Source organism: Daktulosphaira vitifoliae, unplaced genomic scaffold (genome assembly GCF_025091365.1).
Source record: "Daktulosphaira vitifoliae isolate Bord-2020 unplaced genomic scaffold, ASM2509136v1 Scaffold_1, whole genome shotgun sequence".
Taxonomy (NCBI): domain Eukaryota; kingdom Metazoa; phylum Arthropoda; class Insecta; order Hemiptera; family Phylloxeridae; genus Daktulosphaira; species Daktulosphaira vitifoliae.
In genome coordinates, this window is record NW_026099572.1 from 54,338,362 (window position 1) to 54,359,292 (window position 20,931).

General features: G+C 26.7%; 2 protein-coding genes across 7 annotated transcripts in view; one reads left to right on the forward strand and one right to left on the reverse strand.

Moving 5' to 3' along the window:
* LOC126894920 (uncharacterized) overlaps positions 1-20,931 on the forward strand; it is a 383,474-nt gene that overhangs the window by 172,093 nt on the left and 190,450 nt on the right. The window contains exon 1 of one of the 3 annotated variants that reach the window (XM_050666284.1): positions 15,689-15,707. The exons of the other annotated variants lie outside the window; for them this stretch is intronic. The gene's annotated coding sequence lies outside the window, so the exon portion shown is untranslated. Of the gene's footprint in view, positions 1-15,688; positions 15,708-20,931 lie in introns of those variants that run through there. 3 annotated transcript variants of the gene reach the window in all.
* LOC126894936 (uncharacterized) lies at positions 434-20,716 on the reverse strand. Of its 4 annotated transcripts, none has more exons than XM_050666315.1 (7): positions 17,340-17,357; positions 16,672-16,698; positions 15,281-15,976; positions 14,815-14,829; positions 4,950-4,964; positions 2,855-2,997; positions 434-679 (listed from the first exon to the last, which is right to left on the reverse strand). In XM_050666315.1, the coding sequence occupies exons 3-7, from the start codon at positions 15,423-15,425 to the stop codon at positions 674-676; spliced, it is 324 nt and encodes a 107-aa protein (XP_050522272.1). In that variant the 5' UTR covers positions 15,426-15,976; positions 16,672-16,698; positions 17,340-17,357; the 3' UTR covers positions 434-673. The 4 variants fall into 4 exon arrangements, 1 of the variants encoding a protein (XP_050522272.1); XR_007701543.1 differs by lacking the exons at positions 434-679; positions 2,855-2,997; positions 4,950-4,964; positions 14,815-14,829 and adding exons at positions 18,515-18,541; positions 19,103-19,129; positions 19,710-19,764; positions 20,452-20,716 and having other exon boundaries at positions 14,840-15,976; XR_007701542.1 differs by lacking the exons at positions 434-679; positions 2,855-2,997; positions 4,950-4,964; positions 14,815-14,829 and adding exons at positions 18,515-18,541; positions 19,103-19,129; positions 19,710-19,764; positions 19,856-19,965 and having other exon boundaries at positions 14,840-15,976.

Here is a 20,931-nt window from a genome sequence, read left to right on the forward strand (position 1 = left end):
AAAAGGCTTATGTATTTCTAAGAATATAATGCGTAAATATCACATTTTATGGCAGTGACGAGTATATCTTTTTTACAGACCCTCGTACTCATACCCCGAGAATTAATATTATTAAAACAACAAAATAGTAACTCTCTCAACGATTCCCATTATTTTCATTATCTTTAAATTATTTGATTTTAAACGGATTTTTACCGATTTTCTAAAGCTAAATTTTAAATGTTGCACTTTTTTCTCAAACTTCAAATTTTCATGGTGTTTTAAGCAAATGTATAAATAAAAATAAAAAAATATATTTTTTTTTGAAATTAGGGCCCATCAACTTATTATTTATTTTTTGTTGTTTTTAATTAATTTTTTTATGTACGAATACTCGTCTTTTACTATCTAAGAATAATCTCAAAAATGAGATGACAGAAAAAATCATTGTATGAAAAAGTTATACATATATCATATATTATAGATAATGAATGTTTTTATTAAAATTATAATTATAAAAACTGATAATAATAATTATTATAAAAAGTTATTGCTAAAAAGATTAATTAATGAAATGAAATGAACAAAGCTGTAGTTATCTTATTGTACTTCCTGTAATAATTTTAAAAGGCTAAGATGAAGAGACCTCGTTTTGATTATTCTCTTCTTCTTCTATGTTATTCCCTTTTTAAGACTATTTCTAAAAAAGTTAATTTTTTAAATTATTAATTTATTAAATTCAATATTATGTTTTAAAATTAATACCATAAAAAAACAAATTACTCTGTGTTTCAATACTGCACTTTTATTTTTTAATAATTCTAATTTACTTTTCTAATCAATTTTTAAAAATTGAATAGAAAATTAAACTTAAATTCAATTTAAATTTTAATGTAATGCAACGTGCTTTCTCGCTAGGGTCCTAACAGTTGGCTATGCTGTACCTAAACGAGACTACGCTATATAATTTATATCCGACTTGAAGGGCTGTGAGCTATAAAATATAAACTGTCAAATAAATAAAAAAAATTTATGGGTAATTATAACCTAAATGAATCTCATGAGATGTTGGCTGGTAATCCAAGAGAAGTGAGTCGACGACGGCGTACGCACACAGAACTTCGTTATTAATAATAGCGATTAGTTAATGAATAAGAAAGAGTTACCGTGAGAAAGGTGAAATGACATTTGTATACAGGGTGATTTTTTTATCATAACCCACTCAATTACTTACAGAATAATAATAATTTAAACATTTTTTTTTTTTATTATCTTTAGTTACACATTATTATTGAATTTTTAACTATGTAATACTTTTTAAGTTCATCCCTTATGCCTTGGAAGGGGGTAAACTTTGTTTTTTTAAATGGTAACACATATTTTTAATTTAATAAAATGTTTGAGTTTTTAATTTAATAGTAAATGGCATTTGAATTTTTAATATAACTTTATTAGCTTATTAGATATAAACATTTAAAGTTTCAAAATTTTGAGTTAATATACATGTATAATACACATGGGATTGTAAATACAGGTAGCTAATTGGATTTTTATGACATTGCTGTCTCAGTCACGGATTGTTTATTATCAATTATGATTATCAATAGATATACTTTCTGTATTGTCAGTTAGTGTATTTATAAACTCATAACAATGTGCCTTACTACAATTGATAATAACAATGCTGTGTACCTGCTAATATCGATGTTATAAAAAACCAATTAGCTACCTATATTTGTAATCCCTTGTGTATTATACCTGTATATTAATTCAAAAATTTGAAACTTTAAATGATTATATCTAATAAACGAATTAAGTTATATTAAAAATTCAAATGCCATTTACTATTAAATTAAAAACTCAAACATTTTATTAAATTAAAAATATGTGTTACCATTTAAAAAAACAAAGTTGACCCCCTTCCAAGGCATAAGGGATGAACTTAAAAAGTATTACATAGTTAAAAATTCAAGAATAATGTGTAACTAAAAATAATGAAAAAAAAAAATGTTTAAATTATTATTATTATTCTGTAAGTAATTGAGTGGGTTATGATAAAAAAATCACCCTGTATATATATATATTATTTAGTCAAGTACAATACAGCTATAATCATAATGTTAAATGTTCTAGTAGAAAAAGCTTCATTACTCATAAATGTAGGGGCTCACAGTGCCCTAATGACTCTTAATTATTCCTGGAATTAGTTCCAATAACTTCTTTATCTTCTTATTTTAAAAATTATTTTTTTACTTTTTAGTTAAATAATCTGTTATAACTCATAATGGAGAGTATCCCACCAGTGAACGTAATCGTTTTTACAATGTAAATTAATTATAAAAACAATTGTAAAATGTGTGATAGAGAATATCTGGCTCATCTCAATCGCGTTACCACCAGGCTTATGGTATTAATAAAAGTTTCCGAGTATTTTTCCATTTAACGATATGAATTAAACTAATAATATTACTACATTAATCTAGTATAAAAGTTTTGTTCAACATTTTTTATTAATAAGAAGAAAATTATCCAACAACAAAAACATTCTTCGTAAAATATTAGTGAGCTGTTTAAAACTTAGGTTTATAACGATTACAGACATTTAAATGTTATAAAATGTGATTCAATATAAAAAGTTATATCAAAGGTAAGCTATACGATAAATGCTTAGGCTTCTTCTAGGTATAAAAAGAAAATTCTTATGGAAGAAGCAATAATGAGCGTAGTTTGCTTCTGCAGCAAGTCTTTCGTTGTATATTAGATGATATACCAGTTCATGCCGATATTTCGACAAAATTAATTAATCAAAACATTATAATAATTTTTTCACTATTTTACATGGGTTGATTTATAATCTTAAATACAGTATACTTACTGGCCATTCATTACTTATCTGTATGGAATAACATGTCAAACAATTCCTATATTTCGCGCAATTATCACATGCCTTATGAGTTTTGCACGTCCAATTTTCGCGTATTTTCACATTTTTTCCTTTAAATGTGCAGCTTTCACATTCTGTAAGAAATTATTCATAAATTTTTATACGTCAATATATTTTTAATATACACAGAACCGTAGCAACTAATTATTGCGCCCGTAAAGAAATATAAATTATAATAATAAATTAAGCTGAAAACATTTTCAAATTACAATAAAAGTTGTGTTTTTTATCTTTTCATTATTGTTTTATTTAATTAATTACATTTTTAACGATAATAATTTTATTTAAATCTGTAAATTTTAAAAATAGAATTATACAAAAAAAATTAAAATCAACATAATAATATTTAGCACGTAACGTTTAAAAAAACATTTAAATAACATTATTTAATATTAATTTTAAATATAATCAAATTAAAACTTTACTAGTTTTTTTTCCCAGTCAAGTGATCAATAAGTTTGTCTGTATTCAAAGTATTTACCAATATATTTTCGATAGATAAAATAGCAAAAACAGATATTTGATCTTGTCCCCCATTGTCGATCTTAAATAGTTTTTAATAAGTTTTAACTTATTGAATTATCTTTCACACGTCGCTACAGTTATTGACAAAATCAAAATATGCAAAAAGCTACGATAATGAAGAGATAATGCTTGAGACTTAAAATCTTTTACTTCGGAAATAAAATATAGTCTAATAAGTTATCTATTAAACTACTACCATACAAATATTCAAAACCTTCAGCAATTTCAGACATTTTTTCTAATTGATTTTTTAGTTCAGTAAGAATTTGGTCATAAACTTCACATATATTTTTTTTGAATTGACTTTGTTGAGATAACTATCAAAAGTTTTTATACCAATTCTATAAAAAATTATGAGTAAAGTTTCAATTTTTTGAGTTAATATACATGTATAATACACGAGGGATTACAAATACAAGTAAATAATTAGTTTTTTATGACTGCTATCACAAACTCTAAGCGTTTATTGTCAATTGTGACTTTATCAATAGATATGCATTTTGTACTGCCAGTTGGTGTATTTATAAACTGATAACAATATACGTTACTACCATTAATAATAATGAATATCGACGCCAAGAATAACTAATTAGCTACCTGTAAATATAATTATTCGTATATTATACATTTAGGTTGAATTTTGAATCATTGCTGCATTAGTCCTATCACTGATTTTGGTCCAACAAAGGTGTTTTCTATAACTTTCTTCATTAGAAAGTCTGTTTTTTCATTGTTAATCACATGCTAGTGTAACTTTATTGAATCTTACTAGTGATTCTAAAGTTTCCCTGAATTCAAGGACTAGCTTTGAAGTTACTTGGTTATTACTAGGTGTCTCCAGAGCGGCGTGATTATCGCTTAGAATAGTGATGTTCCTTTTTTTGATTACTAGCAGATTTTGGGCTCTTACTAGTATTTCTATTACCTCTATTTGAAGCACAAAGGGTGTTGTACCCATTAACATGCTGATATTTATACAAGATTTTAATCTCCAAAAGCCAGTACTTACTTTTCCTAATTTCTTGACGCTATTTGAATAAAATTATAGACCCTCCTCTCCTAGTCAGGTGTTTTATATTCCATTCCCTACATAATAAGATCTCATCTTTGTAGGGGATGTTATTTTGGAGAATAGGATTGATACTTTCTGAGAGATAGCGCATTATACTCTGGTTTATCTCTTTTAGTATTTTACCATGTTCTACACTTTCGCTGAAGTTATATTAAAAAGTTAAATGTCATTTACTATTAAAATACTACATATTAAAAACTCAGACATTTTCAAAATTTAAGTGGTATATTTTTCATGAATCAGTGATTAAACAATTATTTTGATTCTTCTATTTTTAATAATATCAAATTTTTGAACTGTCATTAAAAAAGTAAATTTATTTAATATAGTATAAACACTATTACTTGCGAAAAAATGTAAATTATGCTTTGTTAAAATATATTTTTAAATATGTAATAAAAATTATGGTTAGGAGCTAAATATACTCACGTTCTATATCGTTATCTATTTAAAAAAATATATTACTGAATCAATAAAACAAATTTATGTAACTTCAACGTTTTAATAGTCTTGTTTTTAATTATATCGCCCAATAAAACTTCGTCTGGCGTAAATGGATGTGGTTTGATGGGTCTTAGTTCCCCAAATTTGTTTAGAAAATTATATAAATTAGTTATATACATATATATTTATGACGATGGTCAATGTTAAAATACCTTCGTCGAACATCAATGGGTGAGATCTTGGTGGTTCTTAATTACCCGAAAGATTAGAAAATTGTATGAATTATATAATTAAACATATCTTAGAGTGGAGGAATATATATAAGTAGCTTTTATTTTATTTCCGCGTATGACAATACCTATACATAACTTTAAGGTATACCTTATTTTCAGGCTTAAGAAATTTTTAGGCCTTACTGTTCAAATTTGTATATATAGGTATCAAAGAAACCATAATAATTTTCAAGTCAATCAGATAAGTTACCCGTGTCGACTTAGGATTGAAAATTGCCCAATTTGAGTAGTTTTTATTATTTAAATAGAAACGATCGTTGAATGAAAAAAATAACAAAGAATATAAATTATAGATCTAAATTATTGTACAATGTTAATTTTAACAATTTTCCACATAAATTCGTTAGTTTTCCAAGAAAATAATAAAATATGCCAATTTTCATAAATTTGTTAAATTTACTATATATTTTATATAAAAATCATATAAATCAAGAATGCGGAAATATATAAAAACTATTTATTTAAAAAAAAAAAAACTAAAGTTGATCGACTCTCAATAGTATTAATAAGTCAAAACTTATTGGTTTTTCAAAACAAGAAAGATCTACTGAGGAAGAGCAGGCAATAGCAGTTTACAATGCATTAGCTGAGTAGAGTTTATTAGAAGACGAAGAAACTTTGTGTAGCGTCAGAAATGCTTCAAACACACACCCAAAGAAAAACCTCAATCAAAATTGAAAGAGAAATTTTATCAAGGGTTTATGATAATGTTTTATTAATACGAACAAAATAACTATTCTTATAAATAATTATTGTTCAAGACAAGAAAAAAAAATATCATATTGATAAATATATCATTGATTCAATAGTAATGATATATTTATCAAATTGAACAATGAATTTATTATATAGATCGAGGTTTTTCTCTGGGTGCAGGTTGCATAAATGCAATTTGTGATCTACAAGAACAAAAATTAGACAAGAATTTATTATACCTACCTTGTAAACATAATTTTTAAAATCTTATATAGCGAAGAGTTTTTGAATTTAAAATTCCACAAGTAACACATCAAGTCTAGTAATATCACTGTTTTAAAATTTTCAAAAAAATTGGTCTCACATTGATATAAACAATTACAAAAGATACCATAAAGATTTATCAATTCACATTGCGTTTTTAAACGATAAAGAAAACTTAATTGACTTTATCAAAAATATATGTTCTCGCGGTGATTACTTCGAATTTTTAGAAATTTGTTTAATTTTTCTTTAAAAAAATAAAATACAATTCGTACTCCTAGAGCTATGTATCATTCTAGATGGATAGTAACAGCAATTCATTGTTTAAAAATTTATTTATATAGAATCAATACTGTATTACTAGCTCCTCGATAAAAGCTTTTGTTAATATATGTATATTTATTGTAAAATTGTATGTAAAAGTTTCGATAACTTGTTCAATGTCAGTAAAAGCTCCTAATCAAGATTTAAATTTTATAAATATTTTCGGTCTTATAAAACCATTGATAAGAATGTTTCTACAAAACCAATTAAAAAATATGTAATCACTTGTGGTATCTAATGGACGAAACAGCAGCGTAATCTTTTTTGACGATTCTAAAGAAATTATTGTACAAAATATCGAAACTATGACAAGAGACCACAATGAAAATACCTCAAAATAGTTTTTAGTTCAATCGGATCAAATGAAAAATTACTATCATAAAAAACGCTTCGATGCAAATCTGTATATAGTGTTTAATTTTAAAAAATTAATGGATTATTCCAAAAGCTACAGGATCTCCTATTTCAGTATTTATATTCTGATTACAAGTTTTATGATTTAGAAGTTTAATATATGAATAAATAAATATACAGGGTGATTTTTTTATCATAACCCACTCAATTACTTACAGAATAATAATAATTTAAACATTTTTTTTTTTCATTATTTTTAGTTACACATTATTCTTGAATTTTTAACTATGTAATACTTTTTAAGTTCACCCCTTATGCCTTGGAAGGGGGTCAACTTTGTTTTTTTAAATGGTAACACATATTTTTAATTTAATAAAATGTTTGAGTTTTTAATTTAATAGTAAATGGCATTTGAATTTTTAATATAACTTAATTCGTTTATTAGATATAATCATTTAAAGTTTCAAATTTTTGAATTAATATACAGGTATAATACACAAGGGATTACAAATACAGGTAGCTAATTGGTTTTTTATAACATCGATATTAGCAGGTACACAGCATTGTTATTATCAATTGTAGTAAGACACATTGTTATGAGTATATAAATACACTAACTGACAATACAGAAAGTATATCTATTGATAATCATAATTGATAATAAACAATCCGTGACTGAGACAGCAATGTCATAAAAATCCAATTAGCTACCTGTATTTACAATCCCATGTGTATTATACATGTATATTAACTCAAAATTTTGAAACTTTAAATGTTTATATCTAATAAGCTAATAAAGTTATATTAAAAATTCAAATGCCATTTACTATTAAATTAAAAACTCAAACATTTTATTAAATTAAAAATATGTGTTACCATTTAAAAAAACAAAGTTGACCCCCCTCCAAGGCATAAGGGATGAACTTAAAAAGTATTACATAGTTAAAAATTCAAGAATAATGTGTAACTAAAGATAATAAAAAAAAAAAATGTTTAAATTATTATTATTCTGCAAGTAATTGAGTGGGTTATGATAAAAAAATCACCCTGTATATATATATATATTAATAAGATATAAATATAAATAGTACTTATCTCAAAAAAAATATAATCCATACATTTTACAAAAAGTTATAGCATTATAAAGTTAAAAATATAAAAAAGAATTTTTTTACAAAAATCATATTTTTTTTATTAACTTTGATGACCGTTTTCACCATAAAACAAAATAAAGTCCGAAATTTTTTTTTCCATAATAAAGTATATTGCACTACCATTAATTTAAAATATACATAAAAGTTTCAGAATTTCCGGAACACATTCAAAAGTCAAGTTGTAAAAGTTAATTTTTGTGAAAAAGTTGTCATTTTAAATCCCCCTGTAGGTAAAGGTAAAGGCAGGTAAAGGGTCAGATATAAAAAAAATATAAATCAAATGAAAGGTAATAATATCATGCATCTAAAAAAAAAAAAATTGTTTTGATTTGTTCATTTTTAAAAAAGTTATGGCAATTTTCAGTAAAAAAAAACCCAGCACAGGGGGGTCGCGGCACAGTGGTGACGTGGCATAGTTGGATCAAGTATAATGATAACTGACAGTGATTAAAGTCACTATCAAAAAAAAATGCTTCGATGCAAATCTTTAGATAGTGTTTAAATTTAAAAAATTGGTGGATTATTCCAAAAGCTACATGATCTGCTAGTTCCTTATTAATATCCTGATTAAGATAAAGTATGTCGAATGAAAAAGGTATTATTAAAAAATATTATTTCTCATAAAAAAAAAATGTTGATCCATACACTTTTCAATAAGTTATAGCATTATAAAGTTAAAAATGTAAAAAATATAATCGAGAATTTTCACACAATAATAGCATTCGGTAGACATTTTCATAGTGAAAATAAAATAAGGTCAAAAATTTTTTTTTTGCATAATAAAGTATATTACATTAGCTTTATTTTAAGATATATATAAAAGTGTCAGACTTTCCGGAACACTTTCAAAATTTAAGTTGAAAAAGTAAATTTTTTTTAAAAAAGTTGTCATTTTAAATCCCCTACTGTGGGCAGGTAAAGGGTCAAATTTATAAAAAAAATATATCGAATAATAAGTAAAGACCTCAAGCATCTATCAAAAAAAATTATATTCATTTGTTCTTTTTTGAAAAAGTTATGGCAGTTTTAAGTAAAAAAAATTTTAAAATTTTCAAAAATTAGCGATTTTTAAATTTGTAATTTTTTTGGGGGTTTCCCCCATTTACGGGGAACGAGGGAATTTTTTTCAATTTTTGAGGGTTATATCTTCGACTAGATACGATTTCTGATCTTTTGGCGTATCATTGAAAGAAATCTGTTCGGCGAGAGCTGAGAAAAAGAGGTAACAGGTACAAAAAGAACACATCTTAGTAAAACTAATACCTTCTAAGCTTCGCATTGAACTTATAAATCTTTGATTTCAAATTCTGAAAATGTTCATATTATTTTACTATGTGGTTTTATTTTGTAGCTATCATTTATTTTCTCAGCTCTCACTTGACCTACTTTTTTTACAAATTTTTTTTTAAAATTAAACATTATCTACAAATTTGCGTCGAAGCGTGTTTTATGATAGTGATTATAATCACTGTCAGATGACATGTATACTGGACACAACTATGCCACGACCCTACTGTGCCGTCACCCCAATATTTTGGTTTTTTTTTCTATGAACTAATTTACTTTTTCGTCAAATTAAATTCGTCATTTTAAAATAATAACCTCTTTAAAACAACTAAATTTTATCGTATTTATACTTATAATCATTTCAGAAAATGTTTGATCAGTAGGTGATATTTTTTTTTGTTTTTGTTATATTGTATCTGCAATTCATTCATCCCACCACAAACTAGGCATATTGTGGTGAATTAATTATTATTTATTACACTGTGTAAATTTTATTTTCTTAATAAAAGAAAAATATGCAAACCGTTAGAAAATGTTTTAAATCATTTAAAAAATAATTATTATGTAACAAATCGAAATAAAGAATTTTTCTTTACTGACTGGATTCCTCAATTTTCATATTTTACCAGTAATAATAATTTAAACCATCTAGCAAAATACAATTCAATAATTGGTTGATTGAAAATTTACGGTAAAAAAAAAAAGACAAAAAAGAAAATCTAAAATCGATTATTTTTACAATAGTTGGAAAGACTATTAAAATAACAAAATAAATTAAATTTTTTATTTAAAAATAATAAACTCATTGCTGAAGACTGCTGGAAATTTTAATAAAAAGGATTATAAACTGATGAAAGTTTACATGACTAGAAAAAATATCAAAATATAGAAAGATTTATGTGTTTTCATTGATTCTATCTTTTAATAATATGTGTATTTATTATATAATAAAATTTGTGTTTTTAATATTTATTAATAATTTTTTATGTAGTATTAATTAAATTAATACTTATAATACAAAAACATGTTTTATGTTGGAGGAAAATTAAAATATATTAATAGCCCATCAACATTTTTTTTTTAATTTTTGCCAGTCAATGTGTGCCAAAATATTCATATATTTTCTTTTTTTTATTATATTGATACTATACCTTTATTAGTTTTATTAGTTTCATTTATTAATTTTCATCAATTGTATCTTTTAATAATATAATGTAATAAAATTTATGCTTTTAATATATATGAACAATTTTATTATGAAGTATTAAATAAGATAAATTTACGCTTGTAAATGTTTCCAGTATTATTAATTATGCAATAAGTAAAAATTGTGTTTTATTAAGTGAAATATTAAAAGATTGAAAAAAAATAGTTGCTAGGAACTATAAAATTATTATAATTAATATATTTAATACCATTTATATATTTGTTTGCTTAAATATACAAAATATCATGCACATTTTCCCTTTCTCCTCCTATTTATGAAAGAATATACTAATGAATCCATAAAAATAAATTAATCATCTTCAAAGTTTTAAAAGTGTTAATTTTTATTGCATAGCTCGACGAAAGTAACTATTTACCTTCTTTCGTCATAAATTAATAAATGCTTTGTGGAATTTAGTTCCTGAAAATTTTATAAAATATTGTGGGTTATATCTTACAACACACAATTATTTAAAAGGCGGTAGACTTTTATTAAACAAAATTATAACACTAAAATAGACGTATAAACACTAAAAGAAAATATATGTATATACAGTAAGGAAAAATAAAATAATCGAAGTAAACATAATACACGATGACAACAGCGGCGGGGTGTAGCGGTCGTGTAGCGTATCGCGGACTAGACAGTCTGAACTGAACTAACTGAACTGACTGATTCTTCCGATATATATATAGCTCCGATAAGGCTCTCGCTAATTCTAGAATATTCTATACCCGCGTAGGTTATCTTATGGCGTTATCGAAGTTTCTCGAAGGTTTTTGATAACGAGAACATTCGAGAATATTCGTTGCGTATGTTTTGGTCGCTACATCACTCCCCTACCAGTGACGGAGTCAAGCGGAGCCTACTTGAAGACGGTCTGGAAAATGGACTCTTCTTCCGGAACGTGTCCTTTGATCCTCCCTGGGAATGGTAATGGGTGTATGTGTCTGGATCTTTTTCGGAATATTTTCCTTAGAGTATTCATCTGCCATGATGTATGCTGGTTTAAGTCTATCTATAGTAACTGTAACTTTCTTCTTATTAATATCAATAACAAAAGTTTTTTCGTTCCTACTTATGACTCGATAGGGACCATCATAGGGCATTTGAATTCCGTTTTTGGGCCCATCATGTCGAATGAATACGTACTCTGTGGTTGCTAGATCCTTGAAAACGAAATTTTTCTTCTCGCCATGTCGTGTACCATTGACTGGTCGGATCTGCTGAATGTGATGTCGAAGGTCTTTGATAAACTCAGCTGCGTCGTCGCACTTGGCGGTATTATTATTTGACGTGAGGAATTCACCAGGGAGTCTAAGTGGCTCTCCATAGACTAATTCTGCCGAGGTGGATTTAAGATCGTCACGCCAAGCTGCTCGGATACCCAATAAGACTGTCGGAAGAGTTTCTGTCCATCGATTATTCTGATGACATTTAATAGCGGCTTTAAGCTGCCGATGGGATCGTTCCACCATGCCATTNGAACTGACTGATTCTTCCGATATATATATAGCTCCGATAAGGCTCTCGCTAATTCTAGAATATTCTATACCCGCGTAGGTTATCTTATGGCGTTATCGAAGTTTCTCGAAGGTTTTTGATAACGAGAACATTCGAGAATATTCGTTGCGTATGTTTTGGTCGCTACATCACTCCCCTACCAGTGACGGAGTCAAGCGGAGCCTACTTGAAGACGGTCTGGAAAATGGACTCTTCTTCCGGAACGTGTCCTTTGATCCTCCCTGGGAATGGTAATGGGTGTATGTGTCTGGATCTTTTTCGGAATATTTTCCTTAGAGTATTCATCTGCCATGATGTATGCTGGTTTAAGTCTATCTATAGTAACTGTAACTTTCTTCTTATTAATATCAATAACAAAAGTTTTTTCGTTCCTACTTATGACTCGATAGGGACCATCATAGGGCATTTGAATTCCGTTTTTGGGCCCATCATGTCGAATGAATACGTACTCTGTGGTTGCTAGATCCTTGAAAACGAAATTTTTCTTCTCGCCATGTCGTGTACCATTGACTGGTCGGATCTGCTGAATGTGATGTCGAAGGTCTTTGATAAACTCAGCTGCGTCGTCGCACTTGGCGGTATTATTATTTGACGTGAGGAATTCACCAGGGAGTCTAAGTGGCTCTCCATAGACTAATTCTGCCGAGGTGGATTTAAGATCGTCACGCCAAGCTGCTCGGATACCCAATAAGACTGTCGGAAGAGTTTCTGTCCATCGATTATTCTGATGACATTTAATAGCGGCTTTAAGCTGCCGATGGGATCGTTCCACCATGCCATTTGCTGAAGGATGATAGGCCGTAGTTCTAAGATGGTTCGTACCAGTCAGGTAATTAAGTTGCTTGAAAAGGCATGACTCGAATTGTCTTCCTTGATCTGTTGTGATACGAAGAGGGGTACCAAATCTTGCAATCCAATGTGTATAGAAGGCTCGTGCTACAGTTTCCGCTTCTTGATTTTCCAATGGAACTACTTCAGGCCATCGAGTAAATCTATCGATGCACGTGAGGCAGTAACGAAATCCTTCGGAATAAGGCATAATTATTAAATCTAAATGAACATGCTCAAATCTTCGAGACGGTAGAGAAAATGACCCAAGGGGTGCTGTGACATGTCGCGTGATTTTGGCTCGTTGACATTCGACACATGCCCGTGCCCAATGTCTGCAATCTGCGTCAATTCCTGGCCACACAAACCGCTGTTTTACAAGCTTCACTGTGGCTTTAACTCCTGGATGTGCAAGGCGATGTATGGTATTGAAAACTGTTCGTCGAAAAGGCTTTGTAACAAAAGGTCTGGCGATTGAAGTTGATGTGTCGCAGAACACTAAGACATTCGTGCCTGGTAATTCCACTTGCTTAAGTCGCAATCCGGTGTTTTCTTGTGCATACTTTTTCAATTCGTCGTCTCCCTGTTGTGACATTGCTAAAGCAGTGTAGTCTAACGTGTCTGATAATGCGTCCACGCGTGATAGGGTATCAGCCACGATATTCTGTTTACCAGGAACGTACCTAATATCCGTGGTGAATTGTGAAATAAAGTCCAAGTGTCTGAATTGTCGTGGTGTGCACTTATCCGATTTCTGTTGAAATGCGAAAGTGATAGGTTTGTGATCGGTGTATATAACAAACTCGCGTCCTTCCACCATATGCCGAAAATGTTTGACAGCGAGATAGATCGCAAGAAGTTCTCGATCGTAAGCTCCGTATTTTGTCTCAGTCGCCGTGAGTTTCTTGGAAAAGAAGGCGAGGGGTTGCCACTCGTCATTGATGAACTGTTGGAGAGTTGCGCCAACCGCTGTGTTTGAAGCGTCGCTTACAATAGCCAGTCGAGCGTTGTCACATGGGTGCGCGAGAAGCGTGGCTGTGGCGAGTTCCTCCTTGCATTTCTCGAACGCTGAAATTGCTTCTGGTGTCCAATTAATAGGTGCTTTACCTTTTAGATTAGGTACTAAGAGATCACTTAGTGGTGATTGTGCATCTGAAGCTCTAGGTATAAAACGACGATAGAAGTTTAACATACCTAAGAACTGTCGTAGACCCTTAGCTGACGTTGGCCTCTTGTAGCTCAATATGTCAGCGACTCTATCACGTCGAGGTCACCAATCTTCTTTAGAAATCATGTAGCCCAAAAACTTTACTTCTGGTTGTCCAAAAACGCATTTTTTAGGATTGAGAACCAGAGAGTATTCGCGTAGTCGCTCAAAAATGATCTGTAAATGTTTGATGTGTTCTTCTTCAGAAACAGATGCCACGAGTATGTCGTCAATGTAACTGAAACAAAAATCAAGTCCACGGAGTACTTCGTCAATAAATCGTTGGAACGATTGTGCTGCGTTTCGAAGTCCAAAAGACATAAAGAGGAATTCGTAAAGTCCAAATGGTGTCNGAACTGACTGATTCTTCCGATATATATATAGCTCCGATAAGGCTCTCGCTAATTCTAGAATATTCTATACCCGCGTAGGTTATCTTATGGCGTTATCGAAGTTTCTCGAAGGTTTTTGATAACGAGAACATTCGAGAATATTCGTTGCGTATGTTTTGGTCGCTACAATATATACGAAAACATGTTTTATGTTGGAGGAAAATAAAAAATATATTAATAGCCCATTAACATTTCTTTTTTTTCAATTTTTGCCAGTCAATGTGTGCCAAAATATTCATATATTTTCTTTTTTTTATTATATTCATACTATGTCTTATAAAAAAGGTGGAAATTATGTTCAATATTCAAAATATACTCACTTTTCTCTTTGTTTCCTATTTGTGATAGAAAATATTAGTTAATCAATAAAAAAAAAAAATTTAACTTCAATATTTTAAATGTATTCACAAACATAAACATAAATATGAGGAAAATCAATATTGACGTTTATCTGAAGTCTAAAGGTGAAAACTTAGTAGGGCTTTGTTTCCCAAAAATTTAGAAAACTGTATGAATTATATATATAAAATATATCTAGGGTGGAGAAAAATATAAAAATATATTATTAGCTTCAACATATTTTTTCTATTTTTGGCTATGTCAACGTGAGTGAGATTATTCACCTATTTTCTATTATTTTAGTATATTGATATAATAATTTGTGAAAATAGTGTTTTATTAAGAGAAATATTTAGATTTAAAAAAATTGTGACTAGGATCTATAATATTAGTATTTAATATTATTAAAATATTTGTATTCTTGAATATTTAAGATTTAATACTTACGTTCCAAACTTAAATTTCCTGTAATATAAAAGGAAAAATACAAAATTGATAAAAAAAAAATTATTATTTGAATTTTGACGTATACATGTCTGGCGAGTATAGGAATATTGTGTCTCTCTCGAATCTTTAAGAGTCTAGTTGTCATATTCTAGGAAGTTCTTTAATTAAATCCAAGTTAAAATACTTACATTTCAATTATTATAACATAAAATACATTGTAACGCCAGTTATACGACATGTACATCAATGTTTACCGTTAGTTATTTCAAACCGCTAATTGGCTATATTATAACTTGGTGTTTCTTATTTTAGTCACACGTAACAAAACTTCGAGTCAGTTTAAAGTGCAAAGCAGAAATAAAATAAATTTTAGTGTTAATAGGCGATATCCAGTTTTTTATATTAAATTGACCAGATAATGAGTGAAGTAAGAAAATGGCTCTAATAATATTACTAATGTTGTAGAAATAGCTTTTTAAACACATTTAATAGAAATGATACAGTTCGCATAGAACAATAGTATATTATTAAAAATATTTAATAAGATGAATTTATCAACTTATCATTATAATAAACCAAAAAAAAAAAATATATATAAATAAAATTTACACAAAAATTAATATTTAGTTATATGTGTTATGAATAGATGTGTTTATTTTGTTTTTATTTATAAACACATTTACTTACTCGCAAATTCTGCAAAATAAAAGTATATTATGAATAAATATTAAGTATTAATTAACAGTGAATAGTACAAAAGAAAAAAAAATCTAAATGATAAAATTCTAAGTCAAAAATTAATAATGTACTCAACAAAAATTTGAATTTAATGTTATTGTTATTCTATTTAACTTAGATCTCATAAACTTGTTGGTACTGATATAACTGTTTTAATAGATTCAAATAATTAATACGCATTAATAGAATGTTTTATAGTAAACTAAAATCTAATGAACATTTTTATACTGATCTAATTAAAGTGTTAATTACTTGTAAGTTTAGAAACCAAAATTTTAAACTTAAACAATTGCATTTTAAGCCGAGAATACGAATGCAAATTATTGATATTTGACCGACAGTAGAATAGTTTAATTGAATTTCAAAGTTGATTTAGTTAAATTACTTAAAAATAGGTTATGGAACTAAATTTTTTTTTACCTAACATTTTCATCAAGTATTATATTTACAATACTATATTTATTATTTAGTTATTAATACTATATAGATTATTTCAACATTATTTTGTGACCAATTGTATTTTCAAATATAGAATATTTCTATGCCCGCCATCATTAAAAATAATTAAACCAAGGGGTTTTTTACAAGTTACAAAAATATTTTTACAATCATAATAGTTTAATCTTTGATTTAAATAAATTTATTAAATTTACCGATAATGGCTTTACCACCTTGTACTGCTAAAATGTTAAAATAACAACTATTATAATAAATATTCTTAGTTAAATTTATTATCTAACTAAATTAACTAAAAATATATATACATTTTTTTAATTCCCATTAGAATTATAAAGTATTATATTAGAATATTAATTATATCTAGCTGTGTATATTTTCTGTTCTATGAATATAGAAAGTAGAACTTTTTTAACTTAATTGTCAAAAAAGTTCCAGATATACTGTCACTTATATATATATATTGAATTAAAGCTTATGTAAAATAATGTTATATGAAAAATACAAATTTAAACTTTTTTTTGTTTTTATAGTGAAAACGGATATCAAAGTTAATAAATTAAATACAAAGTCAAGTTATTCATTTAAATGATTACTATGAGTATATGTCAATAAATGTGTGATTTTTTTAAGTAAAGTACTTAGTTTTTAAAAATCAAGTACAATGAGCAAAAAATATTAAATGTTGTTTGTATATAAAAAAAAAACACAAAAAAAAAAAAGAATTCTGATAACATTAAATTATTTCTGTAATTTAAAAATATTAAAAAAAAATTGTCACTACTAATTATAAAATTATTATAATACTAATATTTAATAATAATAAAATATTTGTTTACTTGGATATTTAAAATTTACTACTTACATTTCGTACTAAAACTTCCTGTATTACAAAAGCAAAAATTAATTAAAAAAATAAAATTTTAATTTTAACTTTAATACATATGTGGGAATATTGTTGGACGTCTTCCCTAAACCATTAATGTTTAGTCAACAAATGTGATATTTTAGAAAGTTTATATTATTTCATATCTAGATATTGGAATGCTAAAAAATTTTACATTAAATATATTTTGAATCTCCGCTTAAATGACATTTAGATCAATATATACAATATTTCAACACATACCACCTATTGGTATTATCTTCAACCAGTATGTTATAGTTTTAAATAGATAAATAGTAATTATAATTATATATTTTCAAATATTCAACATTAAGAAATCAATATGAAATACAAAATTACAACAAATAATTTTCTGTAGTAACTTATGACATAGAAAATTCCAGCAACTTTAATAATAATGATTATATCTGAAAATCTAAATTTTATAAATTCATTTTCAACCGTAAACTGAAAGTTGTGAAAATTGTGCCAGACTATTATTTAATTGACAGTCACCCGAGTTAATTTCACTTATAATGCTCTTAATAACAGAAATTAAAATTTGAGATAATTCATAATAATATTATTTAGTATTCAAAATAGGTCAAGTTATTGTTCATATTTATGAGTACTTTTACTTACTTTTCAATTCTGAAAATTAAACATGTAAATAAAAATCTGATCATATATATATATATATTATATTATAAACTAAAATCTAATAAAAATTTGCATACTGATCTAATTAAAGTGTTCATTACAAGTAAGTTTAGAAACCAAAATTTTAATTTTAAACAATTGCATTTTATGCCGAGAATAGGAATGCAAATTATTGATATTTGACCGACAGTAGAATAATTTAATTCAATTTCAAAGTTGATTTAATTATATTAGTTAAAAATAGATTATGGAACTAACTTTTTTTTTTACCTAACATTTTCATCAAGTATTATATTTACAATACTATATTATTTAGTTATTAATACTATATAGATTATTTCAAAATTATTTTGTGACCAATTGTATTTTCATGAATATTTCTATGCCCGCCACCATTAAAAATAATTAAACTAAGGGGTTTTTTGCAAGTTAGAAAAATATTTTTACAATCATAATAGTTTAATCTTTGATTTAAATAAATCTTTTAGATTTACCTTTAAAGGATTTACCACCTTTTGTAGCTAAAATGTTAAATTAACAACTATTATGAATAATTATTCTTGGTTTAATTTATTATATAACTAAATTAACTAAAAAAATATATACATTTTTTTAATTCCCATTAAAATTATAAAGTATTATATTAGAATATTAATTATATCTAGCTGTGTATATTTTCTGTTCTATGAATATAGAAAGTAGAACTTTTTTAACTTAATTTTAAACTATCGTATAACTATTCGGTTGTATAAACACAACCGAATAGTTTATTTTTAGCATAAACTATCGAATATTTTTGGAATCACTATCGAATAGTTCTAATAGTGGACAGCTATCGATTAGTTCAATAGTTACTATTCGATATTTCTCATCACTAATTTAAATGATTACTATGAGTAATGTCTAGCTTTTTTTTATATTACTCTCTAATAGATAAATACCATTAGATTCAAAGAGATAATAAACAATGTTTAATTTCCTTTTTTTTAATAACTCAAACAAAGGGTTTTTAACCAGTTAAAGAAATATTTTTTCAACCATAAATGTTCAATCTTTGATTTAAATAAATTGTATAGACTTACGTGTGTTACTGTTATTACAATGCACTGCTAAAAAATATAATTTTGTGATTATCTTTTAATTATTTTATTGTTGGTGTGGTGGGATTGGGATTGGGGTTATTGGTTCTATTTTGGAAATAAATTATTTGCAGTAGTACATGGCATAAAGAGCTTTTGTGAATATATGTTAAATTATATAATTATTTATAGAATTACAGTATTATAATTGTATAAATCATTTATTTATGAAAAATATTCTCCAAATTAATTAAGTAGTGTATATTTATTTAAATAATCGTTTAACAATAACAATTATTATTAGTAAATATACTTATTTTTATTTATCATTAAACTGAGTAACTTAAGTAAGTAACTTGCTACATTTAATTATTTTTTATTATTAAACTAAATAGTTTTAATTAATAACATAATTTATTTTAATTTGAAGTAAAAAAAATCTTCTAAATAATAAGTATAGAGTTAATGTTTATACAAATTTGAGTGTTTTGTCTGTGGATTAAAAATATTTTAATATTTCTGTATGTTAACAGTTTAATCGAGAAAAAAATTAGCCAATTTTACTTTAACTTAATTAAAAAATATTTTTTGATTGTAAAGACTAAATTACCATCTTGTATAATCAAAATGACGATGAATGATGTTATGGCTACCAAAAGTAATCTCTGAAAATATTAATTTTTAATAAAAAGACATAACATAAACAAATATATGTTATTATATTATTGAAAACAGAAATGTATAATTACTACTCACCATTTTTTTTGGTAGATACTCAATATTTTCAACAAATGCTTAATAGAATAAAAAATTTTTGTGAAAAAAAAATCAAAAGTCTTTATCCTAATTTCGATAGAACGTTAATTTTATATGTCAAAAAAGAATGGTNTAATTTCGATAGAACGTTAATTTTATATATCAAAAAAGAATGGGCAATTTATTCATAGACCGATTGAGTAAATAATCATTGTATCAAATGTGCAGAAGAAAACAAGATAATAAGTAATGTAATATCTGTACAGGGTAATAAATTTAGAAATAAGTAGCTCCTTTCTTAAAAAATAATGAACATTTTTATTTTTTGTAAAATAAATAATTTATTTGATGTAAAATCTTTGAAAATCGAATATATAATTCGGTAAATACTTTTTAACCTTTTGGAAAATGAAATTCTACTTTCAATATGATAGTATTATAAAAATGTATATTTCTGAATCGTTCAAGTTAAGTTTCTTAATTAAGTGATTAAGAACAAACGAAAGTCTTCCTTTTTCTCGTTACATCTTATTTTAGGTATTGACTATTGTTAAGAATTACGTAAAAAATAAATACTAGTTTTCAAGAATTTTTACTTATTTGTTCGTGTAGCCGACGCTTGTCGCACATCACAAACCGTTGTCATGATTAACGTCTTCAGCATTTCAACGCACACGTACAGTTGTCTATCACTGCCATTATTCGCCATTATATTCTACGTTAAACAGATAAGTTTTAATTGTTTGTCTTATTTAATTTACATTCTTTCTATTTTGTTTTATGCCTCTTCCCTGGCTACTAGTAATAAGAAAACATCCCTATCACATTAATTTTTAATATATTTATTGAAGATTTTTTTATAAATTTGTTTTATAATTATTGGATATGCGGTTAGCCGGCATCTACCAGTTGCCCCCTCTCTCTCACTCCTATAATGATCGTAAACAAACTTACGGATGGACGGCTGTGTAGTGCGGTGGTACACAACTAGGAGTCCTATGGTATAACTGCCTTGTACGAAACAACGATTTTGGTCGTTGATTTAAAGTTAATTACACAATTATGACGTGATGCAT

Bases quoted from the DNA above. Each gene is read 5' to 3' on its own strand.
- LOC126894936 (XM_050666315.1), bottom strand. From the start codon at position 15,425: ATGACAACTAGACTCTTAAAGATTCGAGAGAGACACAATATTCCTATA.